General features: G+C 63.0%; 1 protein-coding gene and 1 long non-coding RNA gene across 5 annotated transcripts; both read right to left on the bottom strand.

The window, feature by feature from the left end:
- Positions 1–2,040: 2,040 nt before the first annotated feature.
- LOC135316804 (uncharacterized) lies at positions 2,041–4,922 on the bottom strand. 2 transcript variants are annotated; one of them, XR_010376044.1, is made up of 2 exons: positions 4,646–4,922; positions 2,041–4,209 (listed from the first exon to the last, which is right to left on the bottom strand). It is a non-coding gene; the product is annotated as an uncharacterized LOC135316804 (long non-coding RNA). The 2 variants fall into 2 exon arrangements; XR_010376045.1 differs by lacking the exon at positions 4,646–4,922 and adding an exon at positions 4,335–4,639.
- A 317-nt stretch (positions 4,923–5,239) lies between these two features.
- SESN2 (sestrin 2) lies at positions 5,240–16,046 on the bottom strand. Of its 3 annotated transcripts, none has more exons than XM_064471498.1 (10): positions 15,833–16,046; positions 10,531–10,596; positions 9,507–9,704; positions 8,941–9,123; positions 8,370–8,579; positions 7,842–7,992; positions 7,580–7,695; positions 7,139–7,329; positions 6,769–6,913; positions 5,240–6,686 (listed from the first exon to the last, which is right to left on the bottom strand). In XM_064471498.1, exons 1-10 carry the CDS (start codon positions 15,908–15,910, stop codon positions 6,600–6,602), a joined length of 1,425 nt encoding a protein of 474 aa, XP_064327568.1. In that variant the 5' UTR covers positions 15,911–16,046; the 3' UTR covers positions 5,240–6,599. The 3 variants fall into 3 exon arrangements, with proteins under 3 accessions (XP_064327568.1, XP_064327567.1, XP_064327569.1); XM_064471497.1 differs by lacking the exon at positions 15,833–16,046 and adding an exon at positions 15,376–15,525; XM_064471499.1 differs by lacking the exons at positions 10,531–10,596; positions 15,833–16,046 and adding an exon at positions 9,859–10,030.
- Between the last annotated feature and the right edge of the window lie 296 nt (positions 16,047–16,342).

The following is a 16,342-nucleotide window of genomic DNA, read 5'->3' as shown; positions in this document are numbered from 1 at the left end:
TTGCAGCAGGGCTGCAGGGCAGGATTGCGATGGGACTGGTTTGCAGCGGGCGCTTCGCAGCGCTGGTGCCGGCCCCCAGCGAGCGGCGCTGCCGACCCAGGAAAGCCGGGAGCGGCGGGGACCGCCCCCCCCAGCCCCCCCCAGCCCCGGGCCGGACCCGCCCGGCCGTGGGAAGGTCCCCCCGGGCCGGGGCTGGGAACCGCCGCTCGGCCGGAGGTCGTTTGGGCTGAAAATCTGATGCCAGGCAAAGAAATCTGTTCAGGCTGAGGGCTGAGCAGCCAGCGGTGCCTGTGGAGCTGATTTGTTCCCCTCTGTTGCACGGGCATGTGATGGAGGCACCCCTTTGCGCCCCTCGGGGTGCTTCGTCCCCCGGCTGGCGCAGAGCTGGGGGTGCAGGATGGCACCCCAGACCCCGGGCGAAGGAGGTGACAGCAGCTCGGGGACACATCATGAATTACAGCTGCCTCCGGTCCCAGCCCTCCCTGCACACCACCACGCCACCCGCTGCTGCCTGGCTGCTTCTCAAGGACTAAAATGCTCCGGCAGCCAGTTGGGATTTACAGCCCACGGTGCCCAGAGGCTGCAGTTCCCCTGGGATAAGCCCAGTTTGTTGCCAGCGAGGCCAGCAAGTCGGCTTTCCAGTGACAACCAAATTGTCACTCTTAAATCCAAAGCAAACAGCTTATCACCTGCTGCAAAGGAGCAGAGGGCTGGGCGCTTACCTGCCTCCACCCTGTGAAGCTTTCCCTCTGTGCCTGCGAGGATTGAGTTGATTTTGGAGGGACTCTGGCTCCCAGCCACCGGTGGGACGGCTCCTGGCACTCCAGGGACCCAAGGGTGCCTGGCAGGGTGCTAGCAGGGTGCAAAGCCGCGTTTCTGGGTAAAATAGGGTTGCAAAAGCAGCGCTCAGCGCCCTGAAGCTGCCACGCCACGTGTGTGCCCCGATGGCAGCGTCCATCCCTCGTCAGTGACCGGCGGCACGGCCGCAGGCTGGCAGCCCCAGCGGGGCTGGGCACGGTGTGGGTTACACCAGGAAGCAGGGCTGGTGCCCGGCGCAGACCTTGCCGGGGGATATTTTGGGCTCTAGGGGCAGGACACATTCTGTTCCCATGAGGTAAGCCAGCAAGCGGGGGGATGGCACCTTCTGTCCCACCCACCACCCCAAAAATCCTTCACCAGGGTCTGGGGCTGCTCCAGGGCTCCATTGCTGGAAAGGGGCTGGGAGGGACTGGGAGCACTGGGGCTGCAGGGGTCAACTCCATCACCACCCGGGGTGACCACGGCAGAGGCTCTGCTCATGGCTGGAAAATGTGTGGTCCCAGAGGAGACAGACATGTGGAATTGCGCACAGCCGTGTGGACGCGGGCACTGGGCAAAGCTGGGGGCAGAGACCTGCACCCACCATCACCACCCGTTTGAGCTGAACCTCCATGTCCACCTCACCTTTGAAGAGCCGCTTTGTTTCCAGCCCGAATTTATCCATCTCCAGCCCACGCAGCGGGTCCGGGTGCCTGCTCACATCCGTAGGGCAACGAGCTGCCAATGCTCAGGGCGCGGATATTCCCCCTCATCGCCAGCCCCACTCGAACCCCTGGGTGGGCTAACCCCCCGCCCAGCCAGCTGCCAGGATCAGGACTTCCCCGGCTGCTCAAATCCACCCTGCAGCTCGGCCGGGCGCTGAGCTCGGCGAGAGACAACCCTCGGCGCGGCACAGCACGCCGCCGCCGCACCCTCTCCGTGCTACGGCACGGCACCCCAGCCCTGGTAATGCCCATTTTGCAGAGCACTTTGGACTCCATCAGCCTTAGAGCACTCGTTCAGCACAGCCCACAATTATTTTTATTTTCCCATTGCATTGCTGCATTTTAACCACCGCTAACACGTTATGTTTTTAAATCGAGGGCAATTGTGCAAAAAAATTGCGTACATTGGGATCATAACGACCAGCTGCAGGTAGGGAGATTACTAACACGCCTTCTGCCCTGCAAGAGAGACAATGAAAGCTGCTGATAAATATATATATGCGTACAAATTGCAGGCCTTGCTTAAACACAGGGTGAGGAATTCATTGGTTTATAATTGTGACCACCTGAAAAAAGAAAGGGGGTTAAACTGATACAATGACCCAGGCGATGAGTTAAAGGAGGCCCACGGCACCAGCTCATCCCCGAGTTATTTGATGCTGCCACAGAAAAAATGGGGGGAAAATAAAGCAAGGGACTGGTCCTTCCTGGGCATCCTCACTGCTGGCAGGCGTCCGTCGGGAGAAGCACGGGAAGCCCATGGTAAATCCTTTGTGGATTTAAAATAAATCTGGGGCAACTGGGGAGGAAAATTTGGAGCCCAAACCAGGACTTGCTGCTAAGGCCAAGCATTGCAAGCCTGTAGTAGGGGAAAAAAAACCCACACAAACAAACAAGAAAAAGGATTAAAAATAACACTTTCAAGAGCCTTCCTGCTGTGCAGCCCGCGGAGCAGGGCTCAGGGCAGCGCTGGCTCCAGGCACCAGCTCGTGGGCACCCGGGATGGGGGGGCTGCCACATCCTGGGCAGCCCTTGGGGCTACGAGCACCCTTTTCTCTCTTCTCCAACCCGAGGATATAAGACCCGCACATGCCTGCAGGGAGGTACTTAAATAGGGGCTGGGAGAGGGGCAGAGCAGCCGCAAAGATGGGGTGGCTGAGGGGCACGGGCTAGCGTCCCACCCAGAGCGGGTGTTTGCAAACACAGCAGGGGAGCGGCAGGAACAATAGAAAGTAATGCAAAAAGATATTTTCCTTTCCTTGCTGCGGGGAGGGCAATGTCACAGGCGCCCGGCTGGAAACCTCTCCTGGGGAGAAAACCTTGCTGCATCAGGGATGCTGGGCTGGTACGGAGGGGTGCTGGAGCTTGGGCTGCTGCCAGCCACCCCAAAAGCGCAGCTGTAGCTCTGTGTAGGTGTATATATTATTTTTATAAATATATATAAATACATTTACATATATATATATTTTAAAGACTGGAGGAGGTGACCTGAGCTCATGCCCTCCGCTCCCCAAGCCAAACCACCACACAGGCACGCACCTCGCATGTGAGCAACGTTCCCAGCTCCAGCCGGCTGCCGGGAGCCCCGTCCGAGCCCAAACCTCACCCCGTCGCTGCCGCAGCGCAGCCCCGCGCTCGCAGCCCTCCGCCCGCCCGCCCCACGGCACCGGGAGCCGAGAAAAACACCGCCGGGCACCGCTTGCGCGGGTGCTGCAAACCAGCCGCCGTCCCCAGCGGGTGCGCTGAGGCATCGCCCGGGCGCTGGGGTTTAAGCGTGAGCCTGGGCTGGGTTTGCGGGGCTGTAGGCTGGGCACGGCTGCTCCCTGGGACCCCACCTCATCCCGGTTACTTGATCTTGCTGGGAAAAGCGGGGCGGGATGGGGAAGCAGAGGGGTGACCCCACAAGATGCTGGTGCTGATTTTGCCAGACATGCTGGGATGAAACCACAGCAAAGAGGGTTTGCTTGGGTTTTTTGGGTTTTTTTCTTTCCTAAGGCTCGGCCCCTCCCACCGTGGCTTTATGACCAGAAATAGCGCCTTTACTTGGAGGATTTCTTCCATTTGAACAAAATATTTCGGATGCCTCAAAGAGAGCCAGAAGGCAGCAGGAAAAATCCCTCCTCGGACAGAATCTCCCTGTCGACTTGACCCTTTGCTAACGATTGTCTGGTTTTCTCAGCTCTTTCTGTTCCCTAAAAGATGACATTTTCTCACTTCTTCTGAAAAACCAACACACAAACACATTTTCCGCTCATTGCAGCTGAACTGCCGGTGCTGTCCCAGCAGGACCTCCAGCCACACCAGGTCCCCGAGACCCCTCAGCCAGACCCCTCTATATGTATTTGGTAGAAAAGCCACTAGCATTAAAAATCTCAAAGCACCCTCCCTAAAATCATGCTTAGACTCACTTAAAAATAAGCTCACCGTTGCCATTCCTAATGTATTTGGGGACTAAACTCACCAAGCTGCAGGGCAGGGAGCTGCCACCCTTGCAGGGGCTGGGGGCTGCCCTGGGGATCCCGGGGGACCCTAAGCACCCGCAGGTCCCCGCACGGTCGTGTCCCCTCGCTGGCTGGGCGTTACTGGGCGACGCCCTGGAAATACAGCGCTTGCGGGGAGGCTTTGCTCTTCCCTCCGAAGGCACCGTCAGCAGCTCGGCCTCCTCGGCCAGGGCTGGAAACACACGCTGAGAAATATTTGGAGGCTGTGACTCAGTGCAGGAAAACTGCTCGGCCCCAGCTGACGCCTCGCACCAGCCCAGCCAGAGCAGGGGGTTCTCTGGTGTCTCATAAGCGTTGAGCTAACCCTTACCTGCGGCTTGCAGCTCTCCTCTGCAAGGCATTTGTTAAACCTCCCTGCAAAGGGGACCTGGACAGATGCCTGGACGGGGACTCCAGCCCAGGGACTTCGGCAGGACCAGCAAAGCCAAGGGACACCTGCCCTCCTGCCTCAGTTTCCCCAGTGCTCTTGAGCTGCCCCAGAAGCACTTTCCCCCCACGCATGGTACAGAGGCTCTGCTCTATAAACCTCCAGCGAACCTTTACCACGCCGGTGGTGTCCAAACCCCATCCAGCCTCGCTGCCCCACATCCCCACTCAGACGGGCAGCACGGTGGGTCCTACCTGTCTGCAGGGGCTGGAGGGTCCGGGCAGCCCCAGGGCCAGGGTCCAGCTCCTCGCTGCTTCTACAGCACATGGCCCACGGATGCACCTTGGTCTGCAGGGACGGGGCTGGAGCAGGGGGACGTGCCGGCCTCTCCTCGGGGATCGTATCAACAGCCGCCAGCGGCTCCTGCCCGCACCCTGATAAGTGCTGGGCTCCACCTCACAGGGCCGGGGTGCCCCCAGTGCCGCTTCACACCCCTCCCCAGCCCCACTGCAGCTCATCAGCTCCATCCCAGCAGCGGGGCCAGAACATCCCACAGGACACCCATACTGGGATGAGCGCCGGTGCCCCAAATCCTGGCTTTCCAGGAGGGTGTTTCACGCAGGAGAGGTTGGGAATGGTCACTGCAAGGACAGTGGGTGCACCGGGAGCCCCTTTGACAAGCCCAGGGCTGCTCCCAGCCAGCCCCAGAGCAGTGAGACACGCCCACCCCATACTGTGCTATGCAGGATCAGCCCCTGGGGCTGAGCAAGGGGAAAGAAAACCGCATCTCACAGCCCTTGCTGGGCAGCGCTGCCCTGCAGAGGAGATTGGAAAAAGAAAAAAAGGAAAAAAAAAAAAAGGAACAATTTTATTTTTTTCCAAACAAGATCTGTAGCAAAGTCACAGTGGCATTTCCATGTCCAGTCAGGAGTAAATACACCCCAAAAATACAGGAATAACTTAACTGGAGCTACAGTTCAGCAGAGACAAAGCAAGAGGGGCCGAGCGGCAGGCGATGCTGCTGGACCCGGACCCACGCTCCTGCAGAGCCAGGAGTGGGGGGTCTCCCAAACAGGCACCTCCCCGGCGACCCGCGCCACTGGGAAATGCTCTGGCACACCTGGGTAAAGCTACGGCCACCCCACGTGCCACCCTGTCACCCTCACAGCAGGCAGGAGGGCAGCCCCAGGCAGCCCCACGCCCTAGCACTGCTCCCCGCCTCAGCCACGAAGGTTGAGGCAGCAGAGATGTGCCAGTGGCTGAAAAATGATGCAAAAAAAAAAAAAAAAAAAGAAAAAAATGTGTAAAACACACTGCAGGCACTCCTACCCTCACCCTGCTCCTGCCCTGGGACCCAGGTCAAGAGGCACTTCACATCCCGAATTGCAGGGGGCTTGGGCGCGCAGGACAGGGCAGAGCTTAACCCCTCCTGCAGCCCCCATCGAGGGCTGGGTCGGGGTCTGGCCGTGCCAGGGTGCGCGGGAGGAGCGGCGAGAGGCTGCGCGGGCGCGGAGGGGCCGCCCCCATGTCACAGCAGGCACTGACGGCAGCAGAAACACCTGGGCCAGGGCAGGGAGGAGCCGCGACCTCCCCCCAGCCGTTCGGACCCTGATGTGAGGGGACTCAGCTCGGAGATGAGTGGCACCGGGGATGGCCAGATCCTTCTCACCACTCCTGCCGTGCCTTCCTTGGGTGCGAGCCAGAGAGGAAGGGAGGGGGTGCCAGGGCAGTGCCCCCACCAGCAGCTGCACATCTTCCAGCACGACGAGACACCCAAGAAGCAGGAGCAAAGCCCACGATACCCCCCGGCGATCTCTGGCACGAGGACAGTCCTTCACGGCCGCACTGTCAGTGCCAGGACGTGGCACAGAGGTGTAAAACGAGCCCTGCAGGGCGAAGGCAGCACCCACGGGCACCCCGGTTTGGCGACATTCAGGCTCTCCCCGAGAAAGGCACAGAGCAGTCGAACACCCCCAGCTCTGCCAAGCCCAGGGCAGCACTCTGGGGTCTTCTTGGCACTGACGGCTTCCTGAGGATCCCCCCCTCTCCTGGGATGACGGGCAGGGAAGCCCCCCCTTCACTTCCACAGCTCCAGACCCCTTAAGGGGGGGGGGAGACAATATTCCAGCAAAGTCTTTAGGGTACCAGCTCCCCCCTGGCCTTTCCCCCAAACGTGGGGCAGGAGGAGGAGGAGGGAGCAGAGGCCGGTCAGGTCATGTAGCGGGTGACAGCTCTCAGGGCGTAGAGCAGAGCCGCCTGCATCCGAGCCTCCAGCAAGAGCAGGTTGATGTGCACCTACGCAGGGAGAGCGGGGTCAGGGCACGGGGGGCTCAGCACCCCCTTTGCCCTGCTGGGAGGGGGAGGGATGGGGCAGTACCTTCTCAGAGTGCTTGAAGTGTCTCCAGAACTGCGTATACATCCGCTTGGTCGTCTTCTCTGGGTAGCAAGCCACTGTCTTGATGTAGACCTTTAAACTGCGCTCCAGGAGCTGGTTCACCTCCCCATAGTCGTAGTCGTCGTAGCTGGGGGAGAGGGGAGGGTGCGTTACTCCAGGCACAACCAGTGCCTGTTCACACATCCCAGGGTCTTTCCAGACCTAGGCTGTGCCCTCCAACAGCATCGCTTCGCCTTAGTCTAAGCAACAGCAACAGTCTGACCAAGACAGAGTGGCAGGCTCTCAGGCTGGACCCACTCGTGGGCTCTACCCAAGGTGGAGAACAGGCTCCGGCCATGGTTCGGGGACTCACCGGATGCCGAAGACGCAGTGGACGTAGTTCCAGATGGCCCTGCGCAGCATGGACGTGTCCACACCGCAGTGCATGGCGATGGTGTTGTACGTCAGGTTGTAGACGACCTGGAACTTCTCGTCCAGGAGCTGCCCCACGTCGGGGTAGAGGCGGTTGATCAGCGAGTAGCCGTGGTCCTCCCAGGTGTAATCCTGACGGAGAAAGGATGCTGGGGTAGGGGCTCAACAGGGAAATGTGGGGGACCTTCAAAGCCAGGGACACAAGCTGGGGTCTCCCGTGTTCTTGCTGACACCCCTAACTCTGGTTGTGCAGCTCAGACAGCCCCAGCCCTCTGCACCCACGCTGTCCACGATCCTGGGAAGAGCCCTGCTGTCCCCTCAACAAGACAAACAGGACCTGCCACCCCTTTCCCTCCGCTGGCACAGGACCACGAGCACCCACCTGCGCACGGAAAGTGGGGGGCGCCTGCTCGCCCCTCCGCGTGAAGTCCTCGTAGCCGAACTCGGGGTCCTCCACGAAGCAGAGGACGTTGGACTGCAGGGAGTGATCCGCGATATCTACAAGGCACCACCGCAGCAGCCGTGAGCGATGCGGCGTGACCCCCAGCAGAGCCAGCCCTGCAGCTAGGGGCCTGATCCTGCCCCTCCCTGGGCAGATGCTGGCTCCTTCCCCCCTCCCCTATGAATTCCCTGCACCTCCTCACCCGAGGGAGCGACCAGCAAACTCTCCGTCTTCTCCAGCTCAAAGCGTGTTGCCATCTCCTCCTGCGTGACTCCCTCCTCCTCCAGCTGGCTTTCCTGCAGCAGCTTCATCCTCTCCATCAGCACCTCCACCTCCTGCATGGCATCTTTGCCCTGGCGAAGCAAAGGGCAGCGTCAGCCCTGTCCCAGGTCAAGCAAGGTTGCAGAGGGGTTGCACACCCAGAGCAGCACAGAGCTGCTCTCAGCTCTGCTGTCACTTGCAGCCACCCCAGGGCTGCTCTAAAGAGCATTAGCCTCTGGGTTTGTCCTGCCCGGGCCCCAGCTGCTCCCATGCCTCATCCCAGGGACTGGGAGGTGGGGGAAGCCCTGCGGAGGGTGCTGAGGCACGGAGGGTGCTGCAGCACGGACCTAAAGCATCTGCTGTTGCCTTGGGGCAATTCCCAGGAGAAGCAGCCTAAAGCAGTCCAGCACCCCATGTTCTCCCTTCCCACCTCACACCCCCACCCCTGCAGGGGAAAGCACCCCCTTACCCCAGAGCCCCCCATGCTGTCATCAGATGCAGGGCTGCTGTCGCTGTGGGGTGAGGGGGGCCAGCAGCTGTGCCCCCCATCCTGGTCCTCCTCAGGGTTGATGCCACAGCCGAAGACGAAGGAGGCGAGCGAGTGGTAGTGGGTGAGGAGCACCAGGGCCTGCACCAGCTCTGCCAGTGACCAGCTATTCTCCCCTGTCTTCAGCAGAGCCTGAAAGGCACGTGGGGTTGGAGAGACGCCCCCAGCCCCCCGGCTCACTGTGCTGTACCCCCCACCACACCCCAGAGCCAGGGTAAGCCAAGGGCAAGGAGACAGGAGGGGGCTTGGGATGTGCCTCCCTGTAGACCAGCTGCTGTTGGCAGGACAGTCCCCAGGCCTGGGGGACGAGTCACCCCTTCCCCATCCATCGGGAGCAGCGCAGACCCTGCCCTCCAGCTCAGAGACTCCCTCCGCCCTGGAAGGGTTAAACCTGGGGGGGCTTGTGCAAGCAGGGATGTGGCCCCTGGGGTCAAACCCCCAAAACCAGGGCGTGTTTTGGGGGGGGATCTGCACCGGCAGCATCAGCTCTCACCTCGATGTGCTCCTTGGTGATGAGCCAGGGCCGGTGTGCCAGCAGTTTGTTGATCTCATTGAGGTTCCTGAGTTTTTGGGGGGCACAGTGCAGCCCCTGCAGCCAAGCTGGGTTGCCCCCCACCTGCAGAAACTCCCCCATATGCAAACCCACCAGGTAGGAGCACTGGTGCCGGGCTGCTGCCTGTGGGGAGAGCCGGGCAGTCAGCCCCTGGCACTGGCCAGGGTCCCCCTACAACCCTGCTACAAGCCCTTGGAGAAGCCAAGGCAGGGAGCCACCCTCCCTGCATTGCCCTTGGAGGGTCTTCCCAGGGGAAGAGAGTCCAGACAGGCGTCTCTGCCCACCCCACCATCAATGCTGGTCCCCTGGAGGGGAGGGGTGCTGGGGTACCCTGGGTGGGCACCACGGGACCAACCCCAAAGGGGCTTCCAAGCCTCTGGGACCACGGATCAGAGAGGGGCCCACCTGAGGGGTCCCAAATGCTTTCCTGGGGGAAACCCAGCAGAGGTTCTGGGACCACGCATACCCCCAAGTGACCCCACACCCCAAGGGACCCCCATCCTCACCATGATCGCGATGTAATGGCGCTTGTGGTAGGGCAGGGGCCCGTCCATGCGCAGCAGGAGGTACTGGGTCTTCCAGAAGCTGCTGAGATACTGGGGGTGCAGCCCCATGACCATGGTGATGTTGTCCACCCTGCCTGCTGAGACGAAGGCCTCGATGAGGAGATGGCGCTGGCTGTTCTCTGCACCTTCCTGCAGGATCTGCCGGGATGGGGAAGGAGGGCGGTGAAGGGTCGTGTGCTGCAGCCCCCCACTCTTCCCAACAGCCCCCTGACCTAGAGGGAGACACCCCCCCCACCCCAATCAAGCACTGGCGGGCAGCAGGACCCAGGCATCCAGAAGCACCCATGCTCACCCCATCGGAGGTGCCCAGCCGCCGGTACGGACACCGCCGGCAGCCCCCGCTGCCCATCTCCCCCCTCCTGGCCCCGGGGGGCAGGGGGTGATGGGGGGTCTCCATGCCAGACCCCGCACAGCCCAGCAGGCTCAGCCTGTGGGTTGGGGTGTTTATTTGGGCACTGGTGTGCGGTGGGGAGGAGATAGGGCTCGGCCCTCCCTGGCCTCTCCACCCCCACTCTGGTGACGAAACCACGGCGCTATCTCTGCCGAGGGAGGAACCATCTGGGACACCGACGCCGGGTGCAGAGATAGGGCTGAGGGTGCCACGGCATGGGGATCCCCGGCGACTCCAGGGAACAGTTTTCAGGGGGGCAGGGCAGGACAGGGGCTGCCTTTGCAGCACAGGGAGACACAGCCATGTTCGGATGAGTGGGGAAACTGAGGCACGGGCAGGGCAGGGACTTGGGGTAGGAAAATGCCAGGGTGAAACAACCTAACTGCTTCCCCCATCCTCCGAAACAAGACACCCCACACTGCCACGGGGCTACCCCCGGTCTGGGTGTCCCTTCCCCATCACCATCCCACCCCTGCCCCAGCTGGGCACTAGCAACTGGGGGAGGGGAGTGGGAATCGTTCCTTAAAGGGAGGGAGGGACGCACCCACCCAGGACCATCCCCATCACTCTTACCTCTCCCAGGGGGATGAAGGCACTGGGGCCCTTCTCCAGCTGCCAGGGGACCTCGACCCCTCTGTCCTAGGAAGGAACAAAGCAGCAGCTGTAGCCCGGCACCGGCGCAGCCGGGAGCCACCGAGCGTCCCCGGGACAAGCAGCCGCGGCGGCAGGACGAGTGTGGCAGCACCGGAAGGGGTGACTCAGGCAGCCACCCCGGGACACGCAGCCATCGCCCCCATGCCCTTGCGTCAGGCTGGGCAGCGCCTGATGAAATCAGGCAGAGGTGTTGCTCTGCACCCCTCGGAGGTGTGACACACGGGGGACCGTGCCAGGACACTGGAGCCGCGGCATCGCGGGCCAGGGGAGCCGAGACACCCCTCGCTCCCGGGTCTTGATTTACCACCTCCATGGGAAAACACAGGGGAAACTGGAGCCCCGGGGGTCTCACGGGACAGCGGGGGGTCCCGGGAGCAGCACAGCTCCAGCCATGGATCTCACTGCAGCCGGGCGCTGCAGTTTTCAATCACCAGCATAAAAACAGCGCCCAGGGTTCCTGCTAAATGCCTCCTTTCTGACCCCTCCATGCTCCATCTCCGCCCCCCAGCAGCTCCCCAGGGAAGAGCAGGCGTTTCCAGGCTATATTTTCTCTAAGCAGATATTTTTCTCCTCCCTGCCAGCAGGCAGGGGCTGGCTGCACCCAGGGGCAGTGATGAGGATGCTGCAAGCAGAAGCCCCTGTCCAGAGCACAACGGGACCAGGACCCCCCCAGCCATCCTGCTGCAGGGGTGGCTTGGTACCCATGGGGACCCCCCAGCCAGCCCTGGAGCCGAAACACAGGGATGCAGCAGAGCCTGAACCCACCCCCGTCCCACTTTTGCACCGCAGCATCTCACCAGCTTGCAAGTTTGCAGCGCGCAGGGGAAATGCCTCTGCCTGCATCACAGCAGCACCCACAGGTGCCGACCTCAGACAGGGGAGACTCAGCACCCCGCCCCGAGAGCTAAATTAATCTCCCCAAAACACCTACAGGCAACCCAGAAGCTGGTTTAGGGCCGAGAGAGAAGAGGGAGGAAACTGGTTCAAGTGCTCTCAGCCACGGGAAGGAGGCAAGGGGGAAGGGGGGTGGGTGTGCAGTCCCCTCAAATACCAGGGGGACACGGTGCTTGCTTGGAACCAGGACAGAGACCAGGCAGTGGCAGCAGAAAGGACATTCGGCAGATGAACACCCGCAGCATCGCTTCCTCCAACCCACGCTCCGGATACAGGTGCCAGTGGTGGCACCCGCTGCCCGCCGTGGAGGAGGTGCTCAGGGCCCCCGCTGCGGCTGGGGATGCAGCAGCCTCGTCTTCCCGTTCCCTGCAGAAATCCCCCAGGTCCATCTGCCAGAGGGAGCTGGGGTGGCACCGCGAGGCTGCGACCCGTCCCCAAGCACCGGCTGCGCTCGGTCATCTCCGCTGGGACTCTCGAACGGGAGCCCAGCACCAACCGCGCAGGCAGGATGCGAGCCCAGGGTCTGGATCTGCCCGCCCAGGGAGCGGGCAGGGTCTCAGCCCCCCAGGGATGCCCACGACCACCCTGCTCCATCCACAGCACGCGCCCCTGCGCAAACGCAGCCGTGAGCAGCGGTGCCGCGGAGAACCGGAGGCAGCGGCAGCCATGCCCGTGGTGTTGGACATGGCAAAGCTCCCGTGGCCCGTCCAGAGGGATGCCTCGGCTGGTGGAGACCCGCGCCCTGCTCTGCTCCCTCCGGGTGCAGGGAGAGACGCACAGGGCAGGCGACAGCCACCGGTCACCCCGGCTTGCACTGCTGGGGACACAGAGGGAGCCGGGCAGCCCGTCCCAGTGGCTGCGGGCGAAGGCAGCGCCGGCCCAGCCAAAGCCGCTCTGCACGCCGGGCCCCCTGCCAGCCTCCGGGACCCAAAATAAACGCCTCATCCCCAGCAGGGCGAGTGGGGTGCTGCCCGCGCACTCCTCACGACTGGAAGCGGGCAGCCTTGCTCCCACAGCACCCAGTTACTGGGTGAACTGACTGAAGCAGGAGCTGCACTAGGGACAGTCTGCAAGGCTGCTGCTCCCACAGGACCCGCAGCTCTTCCTGTCTTGGGGTGGGGGGAAGGCATGACCCTCATTTTATCGCGCTCCCCCTCGGTCAGCTGAGCCAGGCAGATGCTCCCCTCCATCCCATCAGCCACGCTGCAACAAGGCAATTCCCAGCGACCCTCTTTCTCCCTTCCCCACATCGCCTCCCTCCACCCACGGCTGGGCAGGGCACGGCCACCCCCACAGCTCACCCCACAGCATCAGTGCAGAGAAAAGCAAGCACAGCACCCAGCAGCGCTTTCCAAAACCAAAAACCAGCGGCGCAATCGGACACACACCTTCCAGCCCAACAACAACAGGGAAGCCCAAAGGGCAGCTCTGCACCCAAACCTGCTCTTTCCCCCGCGCTCAGCATCCAGCACCACGCTCCCGGCCTCCCGTAACCGCGCAGGAGAGGCCGCGGCGAGGTGGCAGCGAGGGTCCTGCTGCCAGGATTCACCTGCAGGAGACGGGACATGTCACAGGGGGACGGCGGCAGCAGGAGGAGGGTGCCTGGACACGCGCAACCGGTGGTGCGGACAGCAAGACGGCACGTCCCACTCTCCAGCCGCGGAGCAATGGGGCAGGGAGCTGCTTCTCCCAGGGGTCTTTTCCGCGGTGCCCTGCAAAGGGATGAGCCCCGGGGCTTCCGCCCGGCTTCACCAGGCGAGACACCCGAGAGCTGGAGCCAGGCACAGCCCAGGTGATGGTGGGTGCCTTCTCCAGTTGGCTGCCTCCAAACCACTGCCAAGGCGGCGGGTGCAAATCGGCACCCTCTCCCGACTGGGGAAGGGGTGTGGGACGGCACGAGGTGACCACGCAGCAGCTGTCGGTGCAGCCACGCGCTCCCCATGTGTCGGGCAGTGGGTCACAGCGCACTGTGGGCTCGTGCCAGCATCGGGCTGCAGCCACCCCAGCAAAGCGAGCGGCGCCCGCATCCGCACGCCCCGACGGCTCCACGTGTGTGGGATGCTCCTGCCCTGAGTCACCACAGAAGCAAGACTGGGGTGACAGCGGGAGCAGGCTCATGCCATCACAGCTCTGGGTGCTGAGCTGGCTCCACACTGACTCACGGTTTGGGGAGAAAGAGCTTCTTCAGTGCTCCAAGAGGCTCCCCAGGAGGGGATGGCAACGGAGAGGCCCCGACAGGCAAATCCACGGATGCAGGTGGCAGGAATTCCAGCCCCAAAGGCAGCGAGGAGCTCAGCCCAGTCCTCCCTACTGCTTTTCGGTGACAGCTCAGGGTGACCTTTGAAGGTGCATTTTAATCATCCCTACGCAAGGCTCGTTATGTTTTGCTGCATTAAGCAATCTTCAGGGGCACTGCAGTTAACCCTCACCGTGCCACCTCCAGGCAGCGCCTCACCTCCTGCTCCCGCTGATGGGGAAACTGAGGCACGGGGGCGACGCTCCGACCCACGCCGGCCATGCAACCGCCTCCCAGGCTCCAGCCAGCACAGGGCAGGCAGAGGGTCTCGATGGAGGCACCAGGGGAAGGGGTTAATCCCCTGGGAGTGGGAAGATGGGTGTGCTGAGCAGTGAGCCCCTCCTCTGCCCCCCGCACTGGTACCAGTGCTTAGTCAGGTGTTGGAAAATTCTTCCCGATAAGGTGAGGTTAAACAAACACCATCACAAACACCTGACAGAGCGGGTTTGCCTCTTGTAACCGTGTTCCTGCCGAAAACTGGGCAGGAGGCTGTCCCTGGGCCGTACCGGGGGGCGAGAGCAGTGCCAGGGCTCGGCCCCGCTGACGCGCGGAGCTGACGCGCGAGTGCAACCCCCTTGGCGCAAGCCGTCCCCAGCCTGACCTGCTCCGGGAAAATAAACACCGCTGCCACCATGCTCCAGCAAGGAGGGCAACGGGGTCCCCAAATCCTACCCTGCCTCCTGAACACCCTCAGAGGATGCATAGAGAAGAGCAGAGCTGCTGCAGGACAGCCAGCCCCGCCACGGTGCAAACCCCACCGCCACAGCACACAGAAGCAAACCCGAGGTGTTTTCACGGCCCGTGGGAAGGTCCCAACCCACAGAGTTTCAGTGGTACCTGCTAGACGTCAGTGGCCAAGGTCTAAGGCACCCCCGCCACCGCCAGCCTCCCCCAAGCCTGCTCCAAATCACCAATTTCAGGGTTCAGCTCATGCCAGGACAAGCACCAGAGGGGATTCCCTGGCAGCACTGCCACCTGGGGTCTTTCCCACCCGCTGTCCTGGGGTTTCCAGCTTCCAGCCCACGTCAGGAATAACTATCCCTGCAGCCACGCCGCAGCGGCACAGCTACCTGGGGAGCCACCAACTCCCCACAAGCAAAGCCCCACGCTGCAGAGCAATCCCGCTGTCCCTGGGGAAACCTGAGACAAGGGGAATGCAGGAGCACGACGAAAAACTGCAAATGTTTTGGGGTTTTTTTTCGGAGGGAAGAAGAAGTCTCACAAATAGAGGCAATTCCCAGCCTTTCAGGAAAGTCAGCAGGCTGGGGCACTGGGGCTGCAGCCCGGCCCGACTGCTGGACAGGGAGGTCCTGCAAATCTCCACGGACTCCAGGACTCCAGTTTTGCAAACCGGACTCCAAATGCAGAAGCCCTGGGCGACGTGAGAGGTTTCCCAGACCTCTGGGTTAATGGGGACATCAGAGAGATCCCAAACCCAGCCTGGGAACAGCAGCACCAGCACGAGCCGAACAACTGGACGGAGACCCCGGAGACCCCCAACCTCCCGCCAGCCCCACACTCCCTACCCCCGCAGGCACGTCCCATCGGCAGCCCCTGCCTCAGTTTCCCCTCACCTCCCGGCCCGTGCCTGCAGGCAGGACCTCTGCCCGGCTCCCACCCACATCGCAGCTCCCGGGGGGTTCGGGAGACCCCGAGATCTCCCCGCCCAGCCACCCCAAAGCCCCCCTGCCAGGAGAGGGCCACCCCATCCCCGGGAGCTCTGGGTGGGCTCCCAGCACCCTTATTTTTAGGCTCGCAGATGAGCAGATAAGCAAAAAAAGGTTATTTTTGCAGACTGGCCCCGGCTCCTCCACCCGGCCCGACGTGTCCCTGCTTGTCCCCTCCCTGCAGCCGGCCAAGGCGGGGGTCGCCCCGGGGGAAGGGGGGCCGGGACACGGCGGTCCCGCGACGGGGGGAAACCTCCGGACGGGCTGCACGGTGGCAGCACCCCACCCCACCCCGGGGAAGGAATGGAAGCGATGCAAACCGGGAGCACCTCGGGCGGGCGAGCCCCGAGCCCCGAGCCCTTACCTCGCCGCCCCGCCGGGCCCCGCAGCCCCGGTACTCCTCCAGCCCCGCGGCGCGGCACGGCGAACCGGCCACCAGCATGGCTAACGGGGCGGGGAGGGGGGGCTAGGCGGCGGGTATGGCCCCGGGACCCCCCCGGGCTGCGGGGCGGGGGTCCCCAGGGGTCCCCAGCCGCCCCCGGACTCCAGAACCTTCCCCGGTCCCCCCGCGCCCCGCGCCCGCTTTCATAGAGCGGCGGGCGGGAGGGAGGTGCCGGGAGGCAGCCACGCCCCCGCCGGCCCGTTTCGACCAATGGTAACGCGGAGGCGTGACCGACGCGCCCCAGCGGGCCAATAGGGCGATGCGGCGCGGGGGATGCCGGGGGTTGTAGTTCGCCGCGGGAGCCCCGGGGTCGCGGCCGCCGGGTGCGAACCCCGCGAACCCCCGGGCCTGCAGCAGCGTGAGCCCCCCCCCCCCCGCCGCCCCAGCACCCCGGGGGGCTCCCACACGCCGTGCACCCTCTCTGCTCCGAGG

The sequence above is a fragment of the Phalacrocorax carbo genome, chromosome 22, assembly GCF_963921805.1.
Source record: "Phalacrocorax carbo chromosome 22, bPhaCar2.1, whole genome shotgun sequence".
In the NCBI taxonomy this organism is placed as follows: domain Eukaryota; kingdom Metazoa; phylum Chordata; class Aves; order Suliformes; family Phalacrocoracidae; genus Phalacrocorax; species Phalacrocorax carbo.
This window is presented reverse-complemented; position numbering and strand designations above follow the sequence as displayed.

Coding starts and splice junctions, on each gene's coding strand:
- SESN2 (XM_064471497.1), bottom strand. CDS start 15,510: ATGGGGTGGCCCTCTCCTGGCAGGGGGGCTTTGGGGTGGCTGGGCGGG. Junction 9,705..10,530: donor CCTTCATCCCCCTGGGAGAG/GTAAGAGTGATG, acceptor CCATCCCGGCAG/ATCCTGCAGGAAGGTGCAGA. Junction 6,914..7,138: donor CACTGCGTCTTCGGCATCCG/GTGAGTCCCCGA, acceptor CCTCTCCCCCAG/CTACGACGACTACGACTATG.